At 38.7% G+C, this 22,442-nt stretch overlaps 3 protein-coding genes and 1 long non-coding RNA gene across 9 annotated transcripts in view; 2 read left to right on the forward strand and 2 right to left on the reverse strand.

Moving 5' to 3' along the window:
* AGFG1 (ArfGAP with FG repeats 1) overlaps nucleotides 1-1,869 on the forward strand; it is a 37,327-nt gene extending 35,458 nt beyond the window's left edge. For all 6 annotated transcript variants that reach the window (XM_030493981.1, XM_030493982.1, XM_030493983.1 and 3 more), the window contains 2 exons: nucleotides 512-603; nucleotides 1,070-1,869. In XM_030493981.1, coding sequence (XP_030349841.1) covers nucleotides 512-603; nucleotides 1,070-1,129 — 152 coding nt within the window. In that variant the 3' untranslated portion in view covers nucleotides 1,130-1,869. The remainder of the gene's footprint in view (nucleotides 1-511; nucleotides 604-1,069) is intronic.
* A 3,015-nt stretch (nucleotides 1,870-4,884) lies between these two features.
* On the reverse strand, nucleotides 4,885-10,097 carry LOC115611286 (thiamine transporter 2-like). The gene is made up of 5 exons (XM_030493988.1): nucleotides 9,878-10,097; nucleotides 7,955-8,771; nucleotides 6,581-6,773; nucleotides 5,915-6,056; nucleotides 4,885-5,096 (listed from the first exon to the last, which is right to left on the reverse strand). Exons 1-5 carry the CDS (start codon nucleotides 10,025-10,027, stop codon nucleotides 4,974-4,976), a joined length of 1,425 nt encoding a protein of 474 aa, XP_030349848.1. The 5' UTR covers nucleotides 10,028-10,097; the 3' UTR covers nucleotides 4,885-4,973.
* Nucleotides 7,369-20,981, forward strand: LOC115611287. Its single transcript, XR_003992530.1, has 2 exons — nucleotides 7,369-7,594; nucleotides 19,847-20,981. It is a non-coding gene; the product is annotated as an uncharacterized LOC115611287 (long non-coding RNA).
* On the reverse strand, nucleotides 15,622-21,025 carry LOC115611285 (thiamine transporter 2-like). Its single transcript, XM_030493987.1, has 4 exons — nucleotides 20,206-21,025; nucleotides 18,212-18,404; nucleotides 17,062-17,203; nucleotides 15,622-15,840 (listed from the first exon to the last, which is right to left on the reverse strand). Exons 1-4 carry the CDS (start codon nucleotides 20,855-20,857, stop codon nucleotides 15,754-15,756), a joined length of 1,074 nt encoding a protein of 357 aa, XP_030349847.1. The 5' UTR covers nucleotides 20,858-21,025; the 3' UTR covers nucleotides 15,622-15,753.
* Nucleotides 21,026-22,442: the final 1,417 nt, after the last annotated feature.

The raw sequence follows: 22,442 nt of genomic DNA on the forward strand, positions 1-22,442 counted from the left end.
TTGGCTCTTTGTTGAGCTCTCTGACTTGGCTGTGTGCAATAACATAACACAAATTTTGCCCTAATCTGATACTAAAATTATAAGTATTCCTAGGCTTAGAAGGGGTTTTATGCAAGCTGAATTGCTTTGCCTTCATTTTTTGAGTTTCTGCAACTGATTATAACATTTTCTCTAACTTCGCAGAACACGGGCAAGAGAAAATTAGAAAGTTGTTTGGTTGTTTTGGTTTTGTTTGTTTTTTTGTTTGTGGTTTTTTTTTTTTTTTTAATTTAAATGATAACATTGAAAAAGTGCATGTGTAGAAATTGGAAATTGATTAGTTCTGAGCAATTGAAAACAAACAAAAAGCCCAGCTGTATTTTTTACACTTAGATTCCTGACAGTGTTTAAGTAGGATCAGTCTTGCTGACTGTGTAGGCCAAGCTTCCACTTAATTCTGTGTGGGAGCTGCAGCAAAGAACTTTTTGAAGATTGGTTACTAGTATTAATGTTTTTCACTTGTCTTCCCAAGGAGCAGGTTTTGCTGCATTTGGACAGGCAAAGCCTCTAGTAACTTCTTTTGGACAAGTTGCAGCTGTTGGAGTACCTAGTAACCCTTTTATGGTGAGTTGTTCCATGATACTAAGTTCTGTCTGAAAAGGCATAATGTGTAACAGTTCAACTAAAGACACGCAAAGATTTGGGGTTTGTGGTTTGGTGTTTTTTGGTTTGATTTTTTTGTTTGTTTGTTTGTTTTGGGGTGTGGTGTTTTTTGTTTTGTTTTTTGTTTCGATTTTTTTTTTCCTTCTTCAAATAAGGAAGGTAGCATGTGAATCTCCTACATGCAATTCAGTATGACGATGACATGGCGTTTGTAAGGCTATTCAGATCAAAATAGAGGTACTTGTATACCTTGCTCTTACAGTAGTGTAATTTGAGAAGTACCAGGGGAAAAAAGACTTCAACATAAGAGAAATATATCCTAATAGGGTGTTTTCTTTTTTTACATATCTTGCATTAATGATTTACAATCTGAAAACAAAAATCTTAAATACTCATCTTATTTTTCTTCTTTTATTCCCCCCCCAAGGCTGGTGCACCAACAGGACAATTTCCAACAGGAAGCCCATCAACCAATCCTTTCTTATAGCCTTATAGACACTTTACCCAAAAGAACTCTTATGTGGTCACATAACATCTCTGCGCCTCTTGCACTGTTGTCTTGTTTCACTGATATTAGCTTTAAACACAAAAGAAGTCTTTAAGAAGTAAAAATAAAAGCCTGCATTGTGTACCTTTAAGAAAATGAAAAATATTAATAAAAAAAAACCCCAAACAAAAAGAAAAAACCACCACAAAAGCCACAAAAACCCCCAAGAAAATCAACCCCCCCCCCCCCAGGTAATAACGTGCAAAACAGAGGGCTGTGGTAACATCCTTGAACCTGTGAACTGGCAGGTAAAAAGTAGCGGTATCATGTATATTAAAATTGGCTAGTAAGTTATTGCAGATACCACATTCATTATGCTGCAGTACTGTACATATTTTTCTTAGAAAATAGCTATTTGTGCATATCAGTATTTGTAACTTTAACACATTGTTATGTGAAAAATGTTACTGGGGAATAGATCAGCCACTTAAGGTGCTGTTGTATCTCTTGGAATGAATGAGCTACATCATTTTAACCATTGGTATTAGAAGTCATGAAGTTAAATTGAAGGTTTGTTCATTTCTCAATGTTTTCCTTTCCTAAGAGCTCTTCTATTTATACATGCCTAAATCTCTAATGTTAGAGGGATACCTGTCTGCATAATAAAGCTGATCATGTTTTGCTACAGTTTGCAGGTGAAAAAAATAAATATTAGAAAAAAAAAACCCTGTGTAGCATTATTTCTGTGCAGTAACATTTTAATGGGTTAAAATGTACTTACTCTGAGTCTCTTAGACAGAGAAATCATCAAAAGCAAAATGCTTAAAGGTGAGTTAAGCTTAAAATTTTCACATGCCTCACCCTAGATATGTTTCTTTGTGCCCTTGTGATTAAGCTTGCTGTTCTTGCTCAAGTGAAGTGACATTAAGTGAACTTGGGTTATTTTGACAGAATAGCTCTGTAATGAAGGACACTGAAAGCACTGAGAAGGATAGTTACTTGAGAAATGGTTAGCTGAAAAAGACACGTACTTACATGTAGCTAATGGTAGTCTTTGAACAAGACTTAGTTGTGATCACAACAGTGTGTGTAATTGCAGGCCAAGCTACCACAGCTGTAATAGCACTCATTTTATTAAAACTTGATATAAGTAATACCTCCTGTGGAATATTAATTGATTCTTTTTTTATTTACTGGAATATTTCCTGCCATACTAGCGTGGAATTTGTAGACAGGGAAGACATGTCTGGCATGTCTGCTCTGTAACAGTAATAAGGTTCAAGAAAAATATAACTCTGCACCAGATTAGTTGGTGATGGTGTTTTAAACTCAGAGATAACTTGGCTTAAAGTCAAGCGTAATACTGAAACTAAGCAAATAATGTAAGTATATAATGAATACATCAACTGCAAGCTTAAAGGTTTCTGACCACTGGAGAATAAAATCATAACAGCTTTCAGGATAACAGGAATAAAAAAGATCAGATTGATTTTTGAGAAAAGGATGTGTAAGCCCATTAGAGGTGAACTCTTGCAGGTAAGATATTTTCACTTATAATTGACTGCCTGATTAGTAGGTCTGCTTATTTCTAGGGGAGCTGAAAGACTTGACTGCTGCTTGTAAAAAAACCTCTTATGCCAGTGCTTTTGACTGCTGTTGCCTGTCTATGGGGAGGTAGTAGTTCCTCTGTGTGTGTGTGTGTGTATTTTTTTTAATTTTTGTTTTTTTTATTATTAATTTTTTTTTGTTTTAGCTTTGGAGATCCCAAAGGGGACAGGCAGCTTGTACAACAATCTGCTTAAAGTAGCATTTCTTACTGAAGTGTATGGGTTTGTCCTGTTGGCATCTTTAGAGTTAAAAGAAACTTGAAGTCTGTCTTTTCCTTCTGATGAGGAGTGCTGGTTATTGTGTATAGTTTAATTTCCAAGGTTCTCTGCGAAATTCACTAAATAAATCCCCAGCAATTAAGGGTTTCCAGGATGTTAGTGATGCCCTTGCTCTTGCCACTGATTTTTAGCAAAGTATAAATAGCCTGTAGTTCTTCCCTGTTTTGGGATAGTAATGCATAAATTCAGTAGAGAGTGGGGAACTGCAGGGGTTCAGAAGGATGTGTGAAACGCTTAAATATGCTTATTGCAGGGAACTGGACCAAATCTACCCAACATCTCATCAGGATGAACAGCCTTATGGAAGGGGAACAATCCTGTGATCTCTTCACTTAATGTAAATGAAGCTTTGGGCAAGGCTTCATTCATCAGCATCTATTTAAGTTACTGCTGATGAATGAAGCTGATTACTGCTAAGAGACACTGAAATTCATGTAAGCATGCAAGGCATGTAGTTTTAGGTTATGCTGCAGAAATAGTAGAATACCTTTTGTGGTGTGGGGTTTGTTTTTTTTTTTGTAACTAGCTTGAATGCAAATAAAAGGCTGGCAACTTTTATTATACACAACTATGTCCGTTTAACGTATGTTCACTAATTTTGTCAAGCTCCAGACGAGTAGCTGAAGATCTTGAATTGTTTTAAGTCTCCTTTATATTGAGCAGAAACTGACACCATAGCTGTTTTGTTGATTACATTTTGAAATAGCTATATTTACAAAATTAATTATTTGCCTGTGATTGTGTTTTGTCTTTGAAACTTCTGCAGTTGGTCACACAATTGCTCATGCAACTAGCAGTGTTGCCAAAAAGCTATACTTTCACTAGCTTTTCAGTATCTTCTTCTGTTTTAGAATCAAAGCATTTAACTTTAGCCCTTGTACAGAAATTAATTTGGAGACCACCTAGATTAATACTTTCAATCCTATTATGTCAGCTCTTACACGTGTAAGACAATGCTATAAGGGGTACATCCTGAGTTCTACAAAGCAGATGTGATGCCCAGGTACTGCAGTTCAAAGTTATTTAATGGCTGCAAACTCCCAAGCACAATGTTGAAACAAATGCTGAGGCAAGAAATTGATTTGGAAAGGGCCAAATTTAGTCAGAATTCCTGGAATAGAACTGTGAATATGATGCAAGTATTCTGCTCTTCTAAAGGGAAAACTTACTGGGGCATAAAGGCAATCTCCAGCAGCTTTTAAAATTATGTTTTTAAAGGAGTTAATGATTTTTACTTTCTTGTGAGCTGAATTTGGGGAAACATCAATTTACTTCTGACTCTGGGCAAATGTGTAAGTTATGGTAAAGGGACGCAGTGTAATTTGCTGCTGTCTGATACAGTTGTCTCCAAAGTGGACATTATTGAATGCAGTAGGGAAACCATTACCTAATTAGCTTTAGTTATATCTAAACTTCTAGTTGTGTTATTTAAGACTCCCTTATATAGAAATTGAAGTGTCTCCCCATGGTATAAAATCTAGTTTAGGAGGGGTTTTGCTTCTAAAGTTAAGTGTGTGTTGGTCATGGCAGTTATCAGACATAATTAATATATATGCTCATCAGGACAGACACTAAAAAGGGAAGGTTAATGTTTTGTCTGTGTACATCCCCAGCAGTCACAGTACAGCTGTCACTGCATCGGTAGCAGTTTATCCGTATATAACGACATGTTTTCCTTACAGTCTTGTAACTTCACATTTCTGAGGAGTGCATTGTCTGTGCAATCCGAAATTTACTGCTATTGGGCTGTAAACTGAAGTGGCAGTATTGCTATGCTGTATAATGTTGCAGTAATCCACCTTGGAACAGACAGAAGTAGCATCTTTTGGAAAAAAAATAACTGGTTTATTGCTATTTGTTAACTTGCTTTAAAAATGCATGTCACAACTTCCAGTTGAAAAAGTTGATGATGCAGCCTTCTGCACTGTAGCTTGCAACCATTCTTTTTGTCTCAGTTGTTAATGATCAATGCTTTCACCAACCACATTGGGATTTCTGCAGTTGAGGGAGATCATGGTGTATATGCTTCTGATTAGGAAAATTCCAGCTATGAACGTGAAGTAGCTGCCATAAATGAGAAACTGGGAAATGGAGGTGGGGAAGAAAGATGAGGAAGAGTTAACTGCTTCTGCTATTAGGTAGTAACTTAAGAGTGTCCCTCTCCTGTTGCCTTCCCTTCTGTGCTACCCACACCCCAAAATGATCCCATCTTGAAAGGATTCAAGAAGTCTGGCTGCTTGACTTCATACTGAAGGAAGTCTGTGGCTATAAAAGGAGGAGAGGAGGATAATGTATTACGTGCTTCCCTTCCCCACCTCAGTTAAGGGAGGAGGACAGCTACTCTGCACTTCCTGGCTCTTCTCTGAAAAGACAAAAGCTAAAGGTTTGGACCTCATTCTGTATGTAAGTTTAAGCTTTAAATTTAAAAATTTAATGGGGAATTGAGAGATCAGTAACTTTTCAGAATTACGGTAACTTAAAGGTGCATCCAGTGAAACAATGTAACTTAGAATTAGCCTGGTAAGAGACCAGTAGGTTGCCTTTCAGCTGGCTTCCTGCTTCTGTTAGGATATTTTGACAATAAATTTGTGAATAGTAGGCCTTTAAAGAAAGAAATAGAACAAAACAAAACAAAATTGAGTAATAGGTGGTAGTCTTTTCCTTCTGCTCTTTGAAAACGTTCTTAAAATTATTAGAGAAAAGCAAAATTGGCAGGACTAGAGGACAAGTAGTTTGTACTAGCTGCTGCTAGTTCTCTTCAGATGAACCTGTTTTTCAAGTGAGTAACTGTCCTAAGATAGCACATTACCCAGTATGTTCCCAGAGGATAACCTTGGAGTAGAACCCTCTTTGCGAGGAAGGCAAAGGAACTGAGAGCAGTGCGAGTAATGTAGCATACCTGGGTGCTGATATTGAGTCCCAGACCTTTTGAATCTACTACGACAACAGTTAAAATTGTCTGTATCACCAGTGCAACAAAGTTATTAAAGCCAAACATCAAAGCATAACGCTCCATGCTTAGATTGACAGCAACCTGAAACCTGAAAATGAATGTGCAGGTTAACAAAACCGTATGTTTGCAATTTTACTTATGGGAGGAAGTTTGGGAATAATATAATGTGCACAGTGGATTCTTCAAAGGATAAAGCCTTGGCTATTAAGCTTCAACAGCACCATTTTGGCAGAAATCCCTTGTTTTTCTGGCTTTGGTGCTTTTGTGCATCCTACTTCTCTTGAGTGGATATTTTTGTTAAAGTCTTGAGTATGTTCATTTGATCGTTTAGAGAGTACTTGTGCACAGATCATTTAAAAACTAGATGCAGAATAAGATTTGCTGACTTGGAATAACCTATTGTAATGGTTAGGTCATAATTTTAAACAGTTTTATATAAGCTAGAAATATGTGCTGTTGTCATGACCTATTTAAAAAACATTTCTAGGAAAGCTTTCAGTAAAATTTTGATAAATATAAAGCTGTGACACTGATTTAAATAAGTTTAATTAGAATTTAATTCTAAATTATTTCTAAATAAATTAAATTTAATTAGTTGTGTATTATACTTACGTTGCTATTGTTATAAGGAGCATATAGCATGCTTTAAAGACAAGGTAACCAGCATAACATGCCCAGATGTTGTCAGTGAAGTGCATGAGAAACAGAGAACCAGCATCCATTGCAGAAAAAATACCCAAAGCCAGTTCTCCAGAAAGATCCCAGTTTACTTTGACATATCCAACTGCCATGGATGTTGCTGAACCTAAAAATTTAAAAGTAGTAATTAGAACTCTGAAACTTTATCCTTCTAAAGCCATCACATATCTGTGTAAATGGATCATACCAGGAGCTCTGATAACTGTTTCAATGGGCTTTGATAATGGTGTGGTTTATATTTTCTGTTAGTGGTGTGGGAGTCTTCCATTGGCTGAGTGGTTTTCTCCTTGCTTACAGAGCCTGCACAAACTGAAGTCCTCTGAGAAAGTGCCTCATGCCTAAGGCTGGGGGCAACAGTGTACAGTCTATTGTTACTCCATTTTTTGACAACAGTGAGCGGAGAGAACAACAATCCTACCAAGCATTTTGTGCCAAAATAGAAATGGACTTTTTCCTTCATGTAAAGATCTTTATGAAAAGAAAATCTGTTGCACTCCTTCATGCTTTCTTTTTTATTTTTTTTTTTTAATGAAAGCATCGTTTCAGTTTCAGGAAAAAAGAATATCTTATGAACTCCATTTGTCAATGCCTTATTGACCTTCACATATAGTAAAAAACTTGAGTGTAATATGGTATAAATTCCAGGGCCTTGAATGGTTGTGGGGTTTTGCATGGGGTTTTTTTGTTTTGTTTTTGGTTGTGTGTGTGTTTGTGGGGTTTTTTGTTTTGTTGGGTTTTTTGTAATCTCTGCTTTCCCAGCATCTCCAGTCCAGAGGCATTGATCAGGATACCGGTGCAGTCACAGAATATTTACTTGTTCAGGAGCACTTATCCTGAAGTGATCTTTAATCCACAGTCTAAACAGACCATCTAGGGCAAGGTAGCTGCTAATATGCTCTTTTTAATTCTTAAACCACCTGGCTTCGAGTATATTTGAGGGAGGAATGTAAAAGGTGTCATTGCACAGGGTTTTTAATGTGTTTACTTGGGGTTAAATTCATGGCCTAAACAGCTGTGAATTTAAACATCTAAAGTGCTTTGGTGGAATGAGACTCCCTTAACAAAGGAAAGCTTATCTATATATTTAAGATTATTTTTGAAGACCCCACTGATAAAGTTGTAGAGTGAAAACATGCTTTGCACACTGCTTGTTTTGGGCGTTATATATTGGAGGCTGTTGCTGTTGACCTTGGTCCTGATAGGAGGGATAAAGGTATGAATGACATAGCTGAAGAATGCCATCAGCACAGGATGGGTTAGAAGTAGTTGCTAATGGTCTTTACTTACCTAGAAAAGTGGCAATTGCTTCAACAGCTCCATTGTACACTGCAGAGCTGTGAGAGGGGGCTCTGAAGTCCCACAGCACTTGGATGTAATTCAGCACCTGGTTAAAGCCTGCTGTAGCCAGAGCCCACCACAGGGACCAGTAGAGAAGTTTCCTAGAGCTGTAGCAGTCCCTCAAGTCCTTGCTCAGCTGCACCAGAACCCTGAGCACATGATTCTGTGGCTTGGCATTACCAGTCTGCTGTTCAGGTGCTGGTGCCCTGTCAGCAGATGGAGAGCTCTTGTCCTCTTGGCAGCTCGGTGGCCTGTCGGAGCTGACTGTAGCCACCGTTTTCTCTATTCCTGGGAGAGTTTCCGAGATCTCTTTCCTGTGGAAGAACATACTCTTTTGGGGCATTGGGAGGAAAAACGAACACAGGAATGCCAGGGACACAGAAGCCAAAGTGATGGCGTGAAGGTGAAAGTAGGATACATCTGCTAAGGACACGAGCAGCTGTCCCAGCACGGCAGCAACTGTGGCTGCAACCAGAGTGATACTTCTGCAATAGCTCGTCACCCTCTGATAGTGATCGCTGCTGACAACACTGTAGATGTAGGCGTAATAGGCGACCTCGGCGGCTGTCACCATGCCGTAGAAGAATTCCACTATCTGCATGGCCACCACTCCATGTGCGAAGAGGAGCAAGAGCCACGTGATGATGAAGCTGATGCCCTGGAGGAGGAGGACGGGCTTGTAGCGCACATAGTCTGTAATGAGGAAGACTGGGAGAAGGAGTGCAAGGTAGGAGTATGTCCAAACTGGGAAAACCCGGTTTGTAACCTAGAAGAGAACAAAAGAGGATTTTTTTTTTTTTTCTTAATTAAATTTGAAATGTTGCTTTCAAAGCTTTTTGATAATGGTGTTGAAGGATCATAGTTGTAACAGGAAACATGGAATTATATGAATTGCGCAGGCTTAAACTGCCTGACAGTTGGACTAGATGATCTCCAGGGATCCCTTCCAACCCTAATGATTCTGTGATTCTTTGAATCTGTGATAAAGTTGTGAAACTGTAAATGGGCTCCTTCAGGAGGCAAACACAGCAATGCTAGGCTCCACTGAATAAACAGGTAGATTGGCTGAAAAAGAATTCCAGTAAAGGCCTATTTTCTGCCTTAATATTTGCTGCTGCACATCAGGAGTGACTGTTCTTCGTATTAGCTGCATGGGGGTGAACCAAGCTGTCTTTTCCAATTATAGTATAGCTCCGTGACTCAGCTGCTTGTTAACGACGCCCCCTGTTGTTGGGAAGTGTACACCTAAAGCAGTCAGTGCTGAACAGAGGAGCAAAGCAAGGGAACTTGAAGCATATGCTGTAGTCAAAAAGACCCCAGCAAACAAACAACCAACAAAAAACCACCACCAACAATAAAACCTACCCAAACCCCCCAACAAGTAAACAAACAAAAAAAAACCCTACAACTTTTTTGAATATGAATCTGGCCTCCACAGGTTAATGAATGTATAGGGCAGCCCTGTAATGTAGGTAGTAATCCAGCAGCTCATCTGGGGAAGTCTGCTTGGTTTTCTTACCATTTGCAATCACTATGTCAGTGTAATCAATTCCGTGATAAGTATAAGTCTTAGTGTTGCCCCTCCTCTGGGGTTTAGGTGGAGAGTGGAACTAGTTGACCGGACTTTGCTGAAAATATCAATTTTTTAAACAACCATGACAGTGATTTCAAAGTCTTAAGAATGTAGGGGCTTTAGGTTTGACCTTCTGCAAAAGAGGGGACTCCTTAATCTTTTCTGGAAGAATCTTAAATATGAGTCTCTAGATAAAATAATACCTGTATTATTGAACACTTCATCTCCCCTTCAGTTATTGATACGTAAGTAAGAGCTAATGCTTTAAGCATTGAATTATTACTTAAAAGAATAATTACTTCTTCAAGTGTTAGGTTTTTGTCTGGTCCGGTTAGATAAGGAGTGAGAAAAGCTTCTGATGGCCTCATCGTGGAGAAGAATCCATTTGCACAGATGATCAGTGTGGGATAAATCCAGCTGTGGCCTACAGCTCCTTTCCAGCAATCCATAGTCCTAAACAAAACAAACAAACAAGAAAGAGCACAACAGGAATTTTATAAATATGTTCTTCACAGTTGGCAAAAATTCATTTGTAAGTTTACTTTTTAACACTCCTTCCCCCCAGCCCTGCTGAAGCCGTAACCACAAGCTTACTCTGGACTTTGGCAGATGGATGGCAATGGTGGGGGCTGTCTGGAATGGTGACCCAGAGTTCTTGCTGGTATGCAAACATGGCCATCATCCAATCATCTTGCCCTCTATACAGTGGGCAGCCCCGAGCATGTTTAGCTCTCCTGCACAGCAGCAGGCTGCACGTGGGGATATCCTCTCAAGGGATGCCTCTCAAGGTTATTCCTTGAGGTTAAGAGATTCCTTGCCACAACATATTATGGATAAGTGATTAATAGCATGTTAACTTCTAAGTCTTAGACATGTAAAGGATTGATTGTACAGATAGAATCCTTTAGACGTAAACTGTTGACCAAATCAGACTAGGAGTGGATCTAGCTGCACCTAGGCTCTTTCCCAAGAAGGAATTGAGAAAGCAAGAGGGTCCTTCCTGAATCTTGTGACTCAATGAGAGGGTCTTGCTGATGGTTTCATTCTACCCCGTCCTCTTATGCAGTAAATAATCAAGTGTACCTTGCCAGTGAGTCTTGTTAAACCACTGTCACTTTTACCATTGAACCATTGAAGTTTATTGCTGCCTTTCTCTTGTGAGTGAAGTGCATGACTCCATCTGTGACACTTAGTTCTGCTAATGTTTCTCTCACTAAACCTGCCAGTGATTACAGATGCAGCTTGTAAATGAACAACTTGGGTCAAAGTGCATTGATGGCAGTAAACTCCAGCCTTTGTATTGTCTACCAAAGGTTGGGTTTAGTGACAGAATTGAGTGGATGTATGACAGTGAAAGGATGAAGTTCCATTACAGTCTCACTTCTGAACGAGTGAAACTGTGAGATTAAGGCTCCATCTCAGCATGCTCAAGAAGGTGCTTTTTTGGTTGATTTTCAGCCTGAGAGCCAAGTGGAACAATAGAAGTACAAGCCTTTTTGCAGAAAATAAAAAGCCACCAGCCAGCTCGCAGCCCATTTTGAGCTCAGTTTCTTCAAAATGCTTTAATACTTACCATAGTTCTTGCACTTTAATCATTTGAGTAGGGAAACAAAGATGCAGAAACTTATCTGTTCATGGCACCTGCTCAGTCCTAGAAAAGAAGAATCTTGACTTCACCTTTGAAAGTGATGATCAAAAGGAAAAGAACGAGATTTGTTTCTTCACAGTAGCTGGCAGAAAAAGAAGTCTAAAGAGGTTTGGGGTTTTTTAAGCTTATTTTACTTGTTTTGCGTTAGAAAGTCAATTCCACTGTTCCTGGAAAACAAGTGAAATGATGTTCTGAAACATAACAGAATGAAAGCAAAGAACTGATATTTAATCAAGCTGTTGCAAGCTATTTCTTTTAAATTGTGGAATTCCATTTTACATCAGGCACTTTCAGAAGTGCTTATACTTGCACTGTGTGATTGTATTTATTAAAACTTAGCGTGAATAGTATGTTGTTACAGCAGTATTTCTGTGATCTCAGAGGAATGTTATAAAAACCAGCCCTAACCTTAAAACTTGATTTTACATGATTGCCTCTAATTATCATCTTTCTCTTACAAATCACTGTCTATAAAATATAGCCTATATTATCCTTAACACTAGATCTGCTTTGAAATCTTTTGATATGTTACCTTTTCAAAATAAAACTACATTAAAACCTGGACTTAGTGATAACATCAGCATAATCTTGCATTACTTGCAAATGCACTGAGAAAATGAGTGGCCAGCACACTTCCAAATAACTCCAAAGGTAACGGATTACCTGTCGAAGCTGTGGCTGTGGTGCATTTCCTGTGGGTGCAGTTTCTTCCTGGGATGACTTCTGTCTTTTTGAAGAGAAGTCAGAAACCACGCATCAGGGTTGAAGGTAGTAAGAAATTTCTGTGTCTGTTTCTTAAAAGTTCTTTCTAAACTTGATAAAATGTTAATAGAATTTATATAATAATAATTCAACACAATTCTTGCTTGCAGAATTTATCTGTGAAGGTTGCAGAGGAAGCTTTCTCCTTTACAGGTTTTGTCAGTAAACTGAGGTCTAATGTTAAGATAAAGCTTTAAGACTCACGGTAGCTAATGATTAATATAAACTGACATAGGAAGAAAGCAATCATGATTGCATTTCTGTATTACTGAACACCTTTAGAAACTCTAGTCTCTGATTCATGGATAAGACACAGCACCCATTTTACAGTTTGAGCTCACACTGACCTACCCCTGTGCATACTGCAGTGGCCTCTGGGCTCATGGGGACTTTTTTGGCTTTGCTGGGGATGAGGGGATGTAGGACATTGAATAACTCATAATATTAGTTGACAAGGAAGTGCTTCCATGTAAGGACCAATCTGTCATTTTTTAAGAGCAAATGGACAAGAAGAGGAGCTTCCAAGTCTAGCTTCTAGGCTAAAAAAATCAAACCTGAAGTACTTCAGAGAAATGCTGCTGCTTTGCTTTCCTTAACCCAGTGATTATTTTTATTTTACCATAAAAATAATTTCTTCTTCTTTCTAATATATATATATATATATATATTTTTTTTTTTAGGCTTGGCTCCCTACACCTTCCACCATTCATCAAAGGACAGAGTTGACCCTGAAGCCTGTTGGTGGAATGGGTGGTAACAGTGGGAGCAAATGCAGCACGAGAGGCCCTATGTGCTACTGAGAGCAGCTTTGTGAGCCTGGTCTTGTTCTACAGATATGGAAAGCTCTCACACCGCTTGGAGTGTGTAGTGCAACCAGGCAGGCAAGTGTTCAGAGAAGCCAGGCTTGCCTCTGCATTTTTTTCTTTACCAATGACTACTGAGAAAGGGAAAGAACCATGGGGAAGATACTGCTGGGTAGGTCTACTGGCCTGCTGAAAGGTGGCTGTTGACTAGCATTTCTCTGGTAACCTGTGCAGTGCTGGGTTAATACCTGCTTGCTTTGAATACAAAGATACAATTTGTTTGCTACCTTGTTGGCCAGAACTGGCCTAATTAGCTTGCAAGACTGTATCTTCATAGAAGACTAGCCCCCAAACCTACCAATGTTTCAAAGGTAGGTAGTGTTGTGTTAAGAAGGGGGTGTAGCTATGGGGAGCAATGTGCTTCGCTTTGGATTTTCATATTTGTGTGGAATCCTTTAGCATGCTGGGAGAAAGATAAGCACGTAATACTAAAACATTCAAGGAAAGGTGGATTTGTTCAGTTTCATTTTCCTGCAGAAGTAGAGCCTGTGGTTCCAGCCTTACTCATAACCTGCCGAGCCTCAACTATCTCCACTTCAAAGAGTGTATGTGTAAGTACAAGAACACACAGCTAGATGTGTCCATCTTGCTGTTTTGGATGAAATCTCTGGTTCCTGGGTTAATACTAATTTGCAGCTGAAAACCCAGGGTAATGTAAGGTCTTACCATTTTCTTGATGTTGTTTCTGCCTCCACTGCGTTGTGTCCTTCCCAACACTTTGAAGAGCTGTCCTCTTCCTTTTCTACACCTGACAATGCTCCCCGCAAGTCCCAACCTCAGAATATTTCTTTTGGAAATTCAAGAGAATAGGAATAGATTTATTTTTTTTAAAGTCTTATGTATTTTCCAAAAATAGTATTCTCTACATCTGCAAAATGAATACATTGTGTCTACTTGGTTCCTTTCCTCCTTAGTGGCATCCCATATACATGGAAGGCAGTGAGTTCTGACCAGTTCAGAATGGAAGAACTTTTATTGTTCTTTCTACCAGTTTTTCTAGATTCTTTCCTGCAGCTTATTATTGCCTTTTTTTTTTTTTCTTTTGTCAGATGCTACACAGAAATATTTGTCAACTTTCTGTACCAAAGGCAGTTTGAGACTGTGGAGCTGGGCATACCATGTTCTTTCTCGTTGAAACACAAACTAGTTTCTCGTTGAAACACAAACTAGCACCTAGTTCCTTAACTAAATGCCTCAAGAGAAGATTCCTACTCACAAGCAAAAGTAAAACAAAACAGTCTTTGCTCTACTGGACTTTGTCCTCATTTCTTCAGGCAGGAATATCATGCCCTTGGTTCTGCAGTAATAAAAGATACTTACTACTTAGTGGAGACTAAGTACATCTGCTTTTACAACTGTTCTGCTTAGAGCCAGTTTGCAATGGAGAGTGCCCACACAATACACAACCATAAACTAAAAGCCTAGAAAATCAGCTGGGTTCATTTGCTCAAGTCCTACTGATTGTTCTTATAACTTGAAACAAATTGATTTTCTCCTGCCTGTTTTCACCTCTGGACAGTTTGTCTAGTTGCAATATATGACAACTGTATGAAAAGCACATATGTCTGTAGAAATGATAGCTTGTGTATCTACAGGAAAAATATTATTCTCCAAATGCTAAGCATTTTCTATTTTTATTAGAAGTAGGTATTGGAAGCTAGAAGCAAATAGCAGTACAGAAATAACTTTAACATATGGATATAGTTTATATTAAATTAGGCATTCACTGTGCAAACTCATAGTCCCTTTTTTCTTCTCCTGGACTAACTGTCCTTTGTGCTGGACTAAATTAGCTGTAGGACTTGACACTTCTTGATAAATTCTGAGATGCTGATCCTGCCAAATCCTTGGACAAGATCAATGGGCCTCCTTCATTTGGCACTCAAAAGCACATATGATGCTAGCTTTTTGTTTCAGTTATAAATCTTCTTTTGATGTTTTTGTTAATCTGGAACTTTGCTGTGCAAAATCAGCCAAATTTCTCCACAATGTATTTATTTCTCTGGTTTTAGTCCATACTACTCAATCCCTTTGAAATTTTTTTTCTTTTCCTGTTGAAATGGGAAGACACTCAGTCCTGAATTTAATTTTACTGGAAGCACAAGGGAAGGAGGGAGGGGTTTCATTTTGTTTTGACTCTGAAGTATTTTTCTTCTGGGTTGAGATTGTACTGAGTCCATAGCAGTATTTAGGTTGTGGCTTTCAAGTGCAGGCAGAGCAACAATGGTGGCTTAGCAGTGTTTTAGTGAAACTTCTCAGATAGATTGTGCAAACTCTGCTTTTCTGCACTCTTGTGTGCAAAACGCCTGCTTCTGACATGGGCCTTTAAATTAGAAGGGAGGAGTCTGCCATCAAATTGCCTGTAGTTAGGAAAGAATATAATGGTGCAAACACAGCCCCTTGTTCCTTGGTTCAGAACAAGATATGTGCAGAGGTGAGGAGATAGACCCTTAACCTGCATGCATAAGCAAATGTGCATGGAAGCAGCTTGCCAACACCATATATAAGAGCTAGAACAAGCAAGGCAGGGTGAACTCTAATCTCTGCCATTGTGCACAGTGCGATGCCAAGGTGGTTACTCTATTCTTGTGTATAAATAACTGCTATCAAGCTATTTGTAAGCAAGTAAATAAGAACCTAAAGCAATTTATCTTTTTCTTCTTGGCACAGTGCTATTATGATAATCTCTTAGCTGGCATATGTTGTAATGAAATGGTGTAATGATTCAGCATAGCTTTTCAGGGCTGTGTTGTACATTCATCTTGCACTGCTGTTCCCTGCATGCTGCAGTAGAAGCTCTTCTCCTGTGAGGGCGTGGCCATGTGAGGTTGTCTGCCTGACCCATACACCCATGTCATATAGCCAGTTACAGATGCTCTTCATAAGATCTTGTTATTCTCCTTTAGCATTTGCTTGAGACAAGTGTGCAAATGCTTCTGATCAAGAAAATTCCACCTATGACTGCAAAGTAGCTGCCATAAATTAAAAACTGGGAGGGAAAGAAAAAGGCAGAGGAATTAATAAAAAACACATTAGGGAAACACTGCTTATTTTGGAGATGTCAGGCACTCCCTTTTGTTTACCTGTGTTCTGGCACACTTTCTCTATGCTCAAGTTTTTGCTTTGTGATTAAACAAAATCTTAGCTTTTCCAGCAAACAGCAGATCTTTGCCCCTTGCTTCCAATCCTTATGCTTCTTAATAAACATCAGGGGGGAAAGGATAGGGACAGGATTTTTTTTCTATTTGTGCAAAATGTAGAAGTAGCTTCATTACCTGTGGTCATGAATAAGGCAAGTGAGGAGTCTGAAATGGTCCTTTTTTTTGCCCTTACTTGCACATTTTAATGCTGTCAGCACACTGGCTTCAGTAAATATACCATGACTTTGGATCAGTATTTCCAACAACAGAGGCAAGGCTATTTATGAAGTTCTACATATTCCTGTCCTTAATTTTAAAGTTTTGATTTTAGTGTTTAATTCAACTTTTACTCTTTTAAAATTACTTTTGCCTTCTCTGTGGAGAATATCTGAATAGCTTTATTCTTCTTCCATGGGAGTAGGAAGTGGCCTCAGCTGAGATCCCATATGAGAAAGTGCTGAAGTCAGTACATTTCACTTGATTCCGACATGAGTGGAATTGGGCTGACTGAAGTTAGGGACATTTGTGAGATAGCATATCCCACCCCAAATTAAGTGCTAAAACTAAGTGCAAAAGACTTTATTGTTCACATTGAGATACAGACCAGGTTTGCTTCTCATCTGGAATGAGAAGGCAGGTGTCCTTCCTTTTCACATGAGCTGAAATGACTTCAATAAGCTAGTCTGTGTCTCTCAGCCTTGAAGTCTCCTACCAACATGTAGCCATGTTGATTCTGCATTTAAGAAAACCTACCTGAATTTTTGGGCAGAGAGGATGTTATTCAGTGTCCTTTTAATTAACAAAATCTGGTCAGATAGCAGTGCCTGGTTATTTATGTTCTGCTGTATTTGACTTTGAAAAGTTAAAGACCAGCATCTGATATCCTAAATGTTGCACTAAAAGGTGAAACGGAATAATTATGGCTGACATGAGGGAAAAGCAAGATGTATAGATTTCTGTAGAAGAAAGAGGGAATTAAATTGTCCTTCAGAATAGCAATTTCTTTCTTGGTGAGCTTTTGAAAATGAATTGACAAAGCAGTAAATAGAAAGTAAGTTAATAACACTTACCTGATTCACTATGTCCAGTCCCAGGCCTCTTGAATCTACAATAACTACTGTAAGAATGGTCTGAATCACCAGTGCAATGAAGTTGTTGAATCCAAACAACAAGGCATACCGTTCCATGCTCAGATTGACTGCGATCTGGAACCTAATGTGAGACTTGCCTGTCAGTTACTTCACACTGGGTGGAAAGCTGTTGCTCTCCATTTACTTGATGAAGAGAAATGGTTCAAGCAGATGATATATGGAGGACAGAGTAAATGGTGCTTCATTTGTTTGTAGAATATACTGAAATAGTTCAGGTGTGATCCACTATAATGCGTTAACCACCACCAAAATGAAAATAGAGGATTCACTTGGTTTCATTAAAGATAGGCATATCTTGTAACACATTACTGTGTAGCAGATTTTTTAAATGGTATCTGAATAATTTTGGGTTTTGACATATGCATCTGTCACTTTTGTTAATAAAATACTATGGTATGTCTAAAGATATTCCTATCAACAAAACAACTGGTGTAATAAAAAAGTGTTATATTTATTATACAGTTTAAATAGAATATTTGTTATTTTATTTTCCTATTTCTGACAACAGAATAACTTACTCTCCTAGTAGGCCTTGTCTGAGTTTGATGTTCTCTTTTTTATTCTTGCTTTACATCATAATATCATTAAGTATTGCATGTGTAAAGCTATGTTGGGGAACACTATGCCAAACATTTTCTTGCATTTGTGTAGTTCATAACATGCTAAAAAGCATATCAGCAAGGTGTTTGAGGTATCAGGGGATCTTAAAGGATGGTTGTCAAAGATTTCTTGTCTCTACTGTTCACTTTGCATCTTTCATGCCAGGAAAGAGGAAAATTATGTATATGTTTTGCTGTTACTATTGTCTTTAGTAATAAAGATACGTTGTACCTTGTTTAATTTCTGTTTAGGTAAATGCTCAATATCCTTTTGGTAGTTTTTCTTTCCTGGGTGCTTAGAAGAACAAAAACTACATAACTAGACATTTAAGTGTGCTTGTCTTTACCTAAACAGTTATGTCTAGCATTAGATCAGCTGCCTCTGAGTGAAAGGAGGGATGCCCAAAGCAAATTTAAAGCACGGTTAGTATTCTGTGTGTAATGGCAGCACTGTAAGGTTTTATACTTACGTTGCTATTGTTATGAGCAGCATATAGCATGCTTTGAAAATGAGATAGCCAGCATAACATGCCCAGATGTTGGTAGTGAAGTGCATGAGAAGCAGAGAAACAGCATCTATTGTAGAGAAGATCCCTAAAGCCAGTTCTCCAAAAAGGTCCCAATTAATTTTCACATATTGTGCTATGAAAGATGTTACTGAGCCTAGAAAAAGAGAAGAAAACATGTAAATGTTGTATCTGTTCTATAGTCTATATCATCAAATCTTGCCACTCATATGCTAAAAGGCAATGCTGAATAATGAAGCAGAGTAGTTATGAAGTTTTCTAAAAGCATTTCTAATCACTTCTGAAGTCATTCAAGTGACTGGTTGTTTTTAGACAAGTGTATAAATCAAGTCTTTGCCATTCCATTCATTATGTTTTATTCCTCTTCACATGATAAACTCTTCTGTAGAAGGATTCATTATTTAGTTGTCTGTACCCAGCATGTATCTCTAGGGAGAGAATTAGGAACATGTTTTGGAGCTCAAGAAGACAATTCTTCCAGCTTGTATTTTATAACTAAGCTAGTAAACCTTCTAGTTTAAGAGTTTAGCTCTGTGCAGCTCATAAAGAGGCTAAGCTGTCAAAAAAAAGTTTTGTGAAATATCAAGTGAGTTTATTTGTGAAACTGAGAAAGAAAAGGCACTGTTTGCTTTTGGTGGGCCTGCTACAAAAATGCATCTGTTGCAAAGGTAAGACCCCTGATTGCCCGTCTTAGGAGTCTCATGCAATTTTAAAACTTGTACGCATCTGCATTGAGAAATAAATGATTCCATGAGAGGGAGGAATTCAGCAAGGAGTAGACACTTCAGGAGTTACGTGCTTCTAATTCATGATTCAGCTGGTCTATTCTGTTGTCTGCTTCAAGACAAGAGTAATTTTTAATCTTAGAAGTATCTGTTTCTCCTTGATGACTGTAATGATGAGGTATGATATAGATAAGTTTATTTTTTTCCTCTGGTGGATCACACCCCAATGTCTTGTGCAAGTTCTTTACAGCAGCACAACACGAATATGAGAAACACTGCCAAGTCAGGGTGGTATATTCTGATGTTACCTTTTGCTAACATCACTTTGGTTATGTGGCGTGAGCATCTGCTTCCAGTGCAAAAGTGTAGTGATTAATGTCAGTAGCATAATGAATTCAATAAGTTCTCTGTATTTTGGAATGACTAAAAATCTTTTTTTGGTCCTGTTGCACAAGAGTACTTAACTAGAAAAAGATCTTAGTGAAAGGATTATGTTGTTTTTCTGGGGGAAAAAAAAAACCAAACAACCCAAATAAAAAAACCCAAAACCTTCTCATCTGTATAAACTGGTACCATTGCTATGAGAGCTGTGTGATGCTTGTTTGGGGGCAAAGAAACATCCAACAACCTCATCCAAAGGAACATGGGTGCCTCTGAGTGGATTTAGCACCTGGATGTAAGTGTATGATGTGACTTGTGCATCCTCTACATACTGATAGAATAAAGTTAGATATCCCAGTCCTAAAAAAAGAGAAAAAAAAACCCCAAACAAATCAAGCATAGCTTGCATTTGAACTGTTTTGAACCTCAAAGAGCTAAATCTTGAATGCACAATGCATATCCTGGCTTAAAGTATATTTGAGGGAGGAATATAAAAGGTGTCATTGCACAGGGTTTTTAATGTGTTTACTTGGGGTTAAATTCATGGCCTAAACAGCTGTGAATTTAAACATCTAAAGTGCTTTGGTGGAATGAGACTCCCTTAACAAAGGAAAGCTTATCTATATATTTAAGATTATTTTTGAAGACCCCACTGATAAAGTTGTAGAGTGAAAACATGCTTTGCACACTGCTTGTTTTGGGCGTTATATATTGGAGGCTGTTGCTGTTGACCTTGGTCCTGATAGGAGGGATAAAGGTATGAATGACATAGCTGAAGAATGCCATCAGCACAGGATGGGTTAGAAGTAGTTGCTAATGGTCTTTACTTACCTAGAAAAGTGGCAATTGCTTCAACAGCTCCATTGTACACTGCAGAGCTGTGAGAGGGGGCTCTGAAGTCCCACAGCACTTGGATGTAATTCAGCACCTGGTTAAAGCCTGCTGTAGCCAGAGCCCACCACAGGGACCAGTAGAGAAGTTTCCTAGAGCTGTAGCAGTCCCTCAAGTCCTTGCTCAGCTGCACCAGAACCCTGAGCACATGATTCTGTGGCTTGGCATTACCAGTCTGCTGTTCAAGTGCTGGTGCCCTGTCAGCAGATGGAGAGCTCTTGTCCTCTTGGCAGCTCGGTGGCCTGTCGGAGCTGACTGTAGCCACCGTTTTCTCTATTCCTGGGAGAGTTTCCGAGATCTCTTTCCTGTGGAAGAACATACTCTTTTGGGGCATTGGGAGGAAAAACGAACACAGGAATGCCAGGGACACAGAAGCCAAAGTGATGGCGTGAAGGTGAAAGTAGGATACATCTGCTAAGGACACGAGCAGCTGTCCCAGCACGGCAGCAACTGTGGCTGCAACCAGAGTGATACTTCTGCAATAGCTCGTCACCCTCTGATAGTGATCGCTGCTGACAACACTGTAGATGTAGGCGTAATAGGCGACCTCGGCGGCTGTCACCATGCCGTAGAAGAATTCCACTATCTGCATGGCCACCACTCCATGTGCGAAGAGGAGCAAGAGCCACGTGATGATGAAGCTGATGCCCTGGAGGAGGAGGACGGGCTTGTAGCGCACATAGTCTGTAATGAGGAAGACTGGGAGAAGGAGTGCAAGGTAGGAGTATGTCCAAACTGGGAAAACCCGGTTTGTAACCTAGAAGAGGAAATGTCTGTGTTGTTATTCTTTGGGAAATGAAGTTCATTTATCTTTAAAAGACTTCATAGAGGAACTTTTTTCTCAGAAGTTATTAATAAAGTATATAATCACACTAAAGCAGCATGTGACTTTTGAGCAGGCAAATGGATCTTAAATCTATTAAATGGATCTTTTATTTATGTCATTTTCTTCAAATTTTAACCTGCCAAAACTGGCTACACTTGTGGGTTTTTTTTTGTTTGGGTTCTTTTTTTTCATCTTTAAAAACATTGTTTCAAGTTTTACTTTTCTATTTTTCTGCTCCATATGAAAGAGTAAAACCATACCTCATCTGTAGTCAGGTTTTTATCTGGCCCTGTTAGATATGGTGTTAGGAAAGGTTCTGATGGTTTCATCATGGAGAAGAATCCATAGAGGCAGAGGATCAGGGTGGGAAAAGTCCAGGTCCTGCTTTCCCCTTGCTTCCAGCAGTCCATGGCTTCTGCAAGAAAGCTGAGGAGGAAGTTTTAGAAGGATGATACTGCCTATGCAAGCACAAAGATGTCTTGTAACTGATTTTGATTTTGTGGTTTCTAATGCTCAGGAATGCTCTTTAGAGGCTCGCAGTTGGAGAACATTTTTCTTCATGATGCTAAAGTGAACAGCTTTTCCTTACATTTGTCTGCTTTTTCTCTGTCTTTGTACATAGAGTATAAAGAATGACTTGGGATATCTTTAACTGGGAGACAAACTATGCTGTCATTCAACCTGCACTGACCAAGCTAACCACAGGAAAAGCCTTTCTAGACAAAAGTTGCTGATGACAGCTGAGCACTGAAATTTCACTTGGCACCATGACTGATCACAGCAAAGTACTTTGTTGAATGTCGAGTAGCTAGTTGACAATTGCTGTGTCTTCTCTTTCACCCCTGAGATGTGCATGGCTTTCCTGTTATGGAGAGCTGGTAACTTTGGAGCCTAACAGATGAGAGTCACTAATAAATATAGAAAGGATGTCAAGCCAGATCCTTAGCTGGAATTAACTGTGTCAGAAGTCCAGTTTGATACAGACATTTTATTTTCAATCTATAAAAGAAGTCACTGAAGGTAATAGTTCACACTAAAAGGAAATGAAGCAGATATTTTTGTTCTTGTCTCTAGCCAAGAGTTATGGAATAAATTAAACTTTGCAACTCTGCTGGACAAAGCCCAAAGAGAAGTCAAAATGGGCTTAATTGGGGGTATACAAAGGAAATAGTTATACTCTATATTCATGTTTGTATAGGCAGTGTCAGGAGTCTAAATGTATACAATTTACCTTTTGGAGCACTCTGAATGGTGCGTGTTTTTCCTGATTCTTTTTTTTTTTTTTTTTTTTTTTTTTTTTTTGGTAAAAGCTGGAGAAAGGTCTCTCCAAAAACAGCCCAAAAAATTCACA

The sequence above is a fragment of the Strigops habroptila genome, chromosome 8 (assembly GCF_004027225.2).
Source record: "Strigops habroptila isolate Jane chromosome 8, bStrHab1.2.pri, whole genome shotgun sequence".
Taxonomy (NCBI): Eukaryota; Metazoa; Chordata; class Aves; order Psittaciformes; family Psittacidae; genus Strigops; species Strigops habroptila.

Bases quoted from the DNA above. Each gene is read 5' to 3' on its own strand.
- LOC115611286 (XM_030493988.1), bottom strand. From the start codon at position 10,027: ATGGATTGCTGGAAAGGAGCTGTAGGCCACAGCTGGATTTATCCCACA. The intron at 6,774-7,954 runs GTAAGTAAAGAC...TTAAATTTTTAG, and splicing joins AGCAATTGCCACTTTTCTAG to GTTCAGCAACATCCATGGCA. The intron at 5,097-5,914 runs GTATGCTACATT...TCCATTTCCCAG, and splicing joins GACTCAATATCAGCACCCAG to TTTCTCATTTATGGCAGCTA.
- LOC115611285 (XM_030493987.1), bottom strand. From the start codon at position 20,857: ATGCAGATAGTGGAATTCTTCTACGGCATGGTGACAGCCGCCGAGGTC. The intron at 17,204-18,211 runs GTAAGTATAAAA...GTCTCACATTAG, and splicing joins CTGCTCATAACAATAGCAAC to GTTCCAGATCGCAGTCAATC. The intron at 15,841-17,061 runs GTAAGTGTTATT...TTTCCCTCCCAG, and splicing joins GACTGGACATAGTGAATCAG to TTTTTAATTTATGGCAGCTA.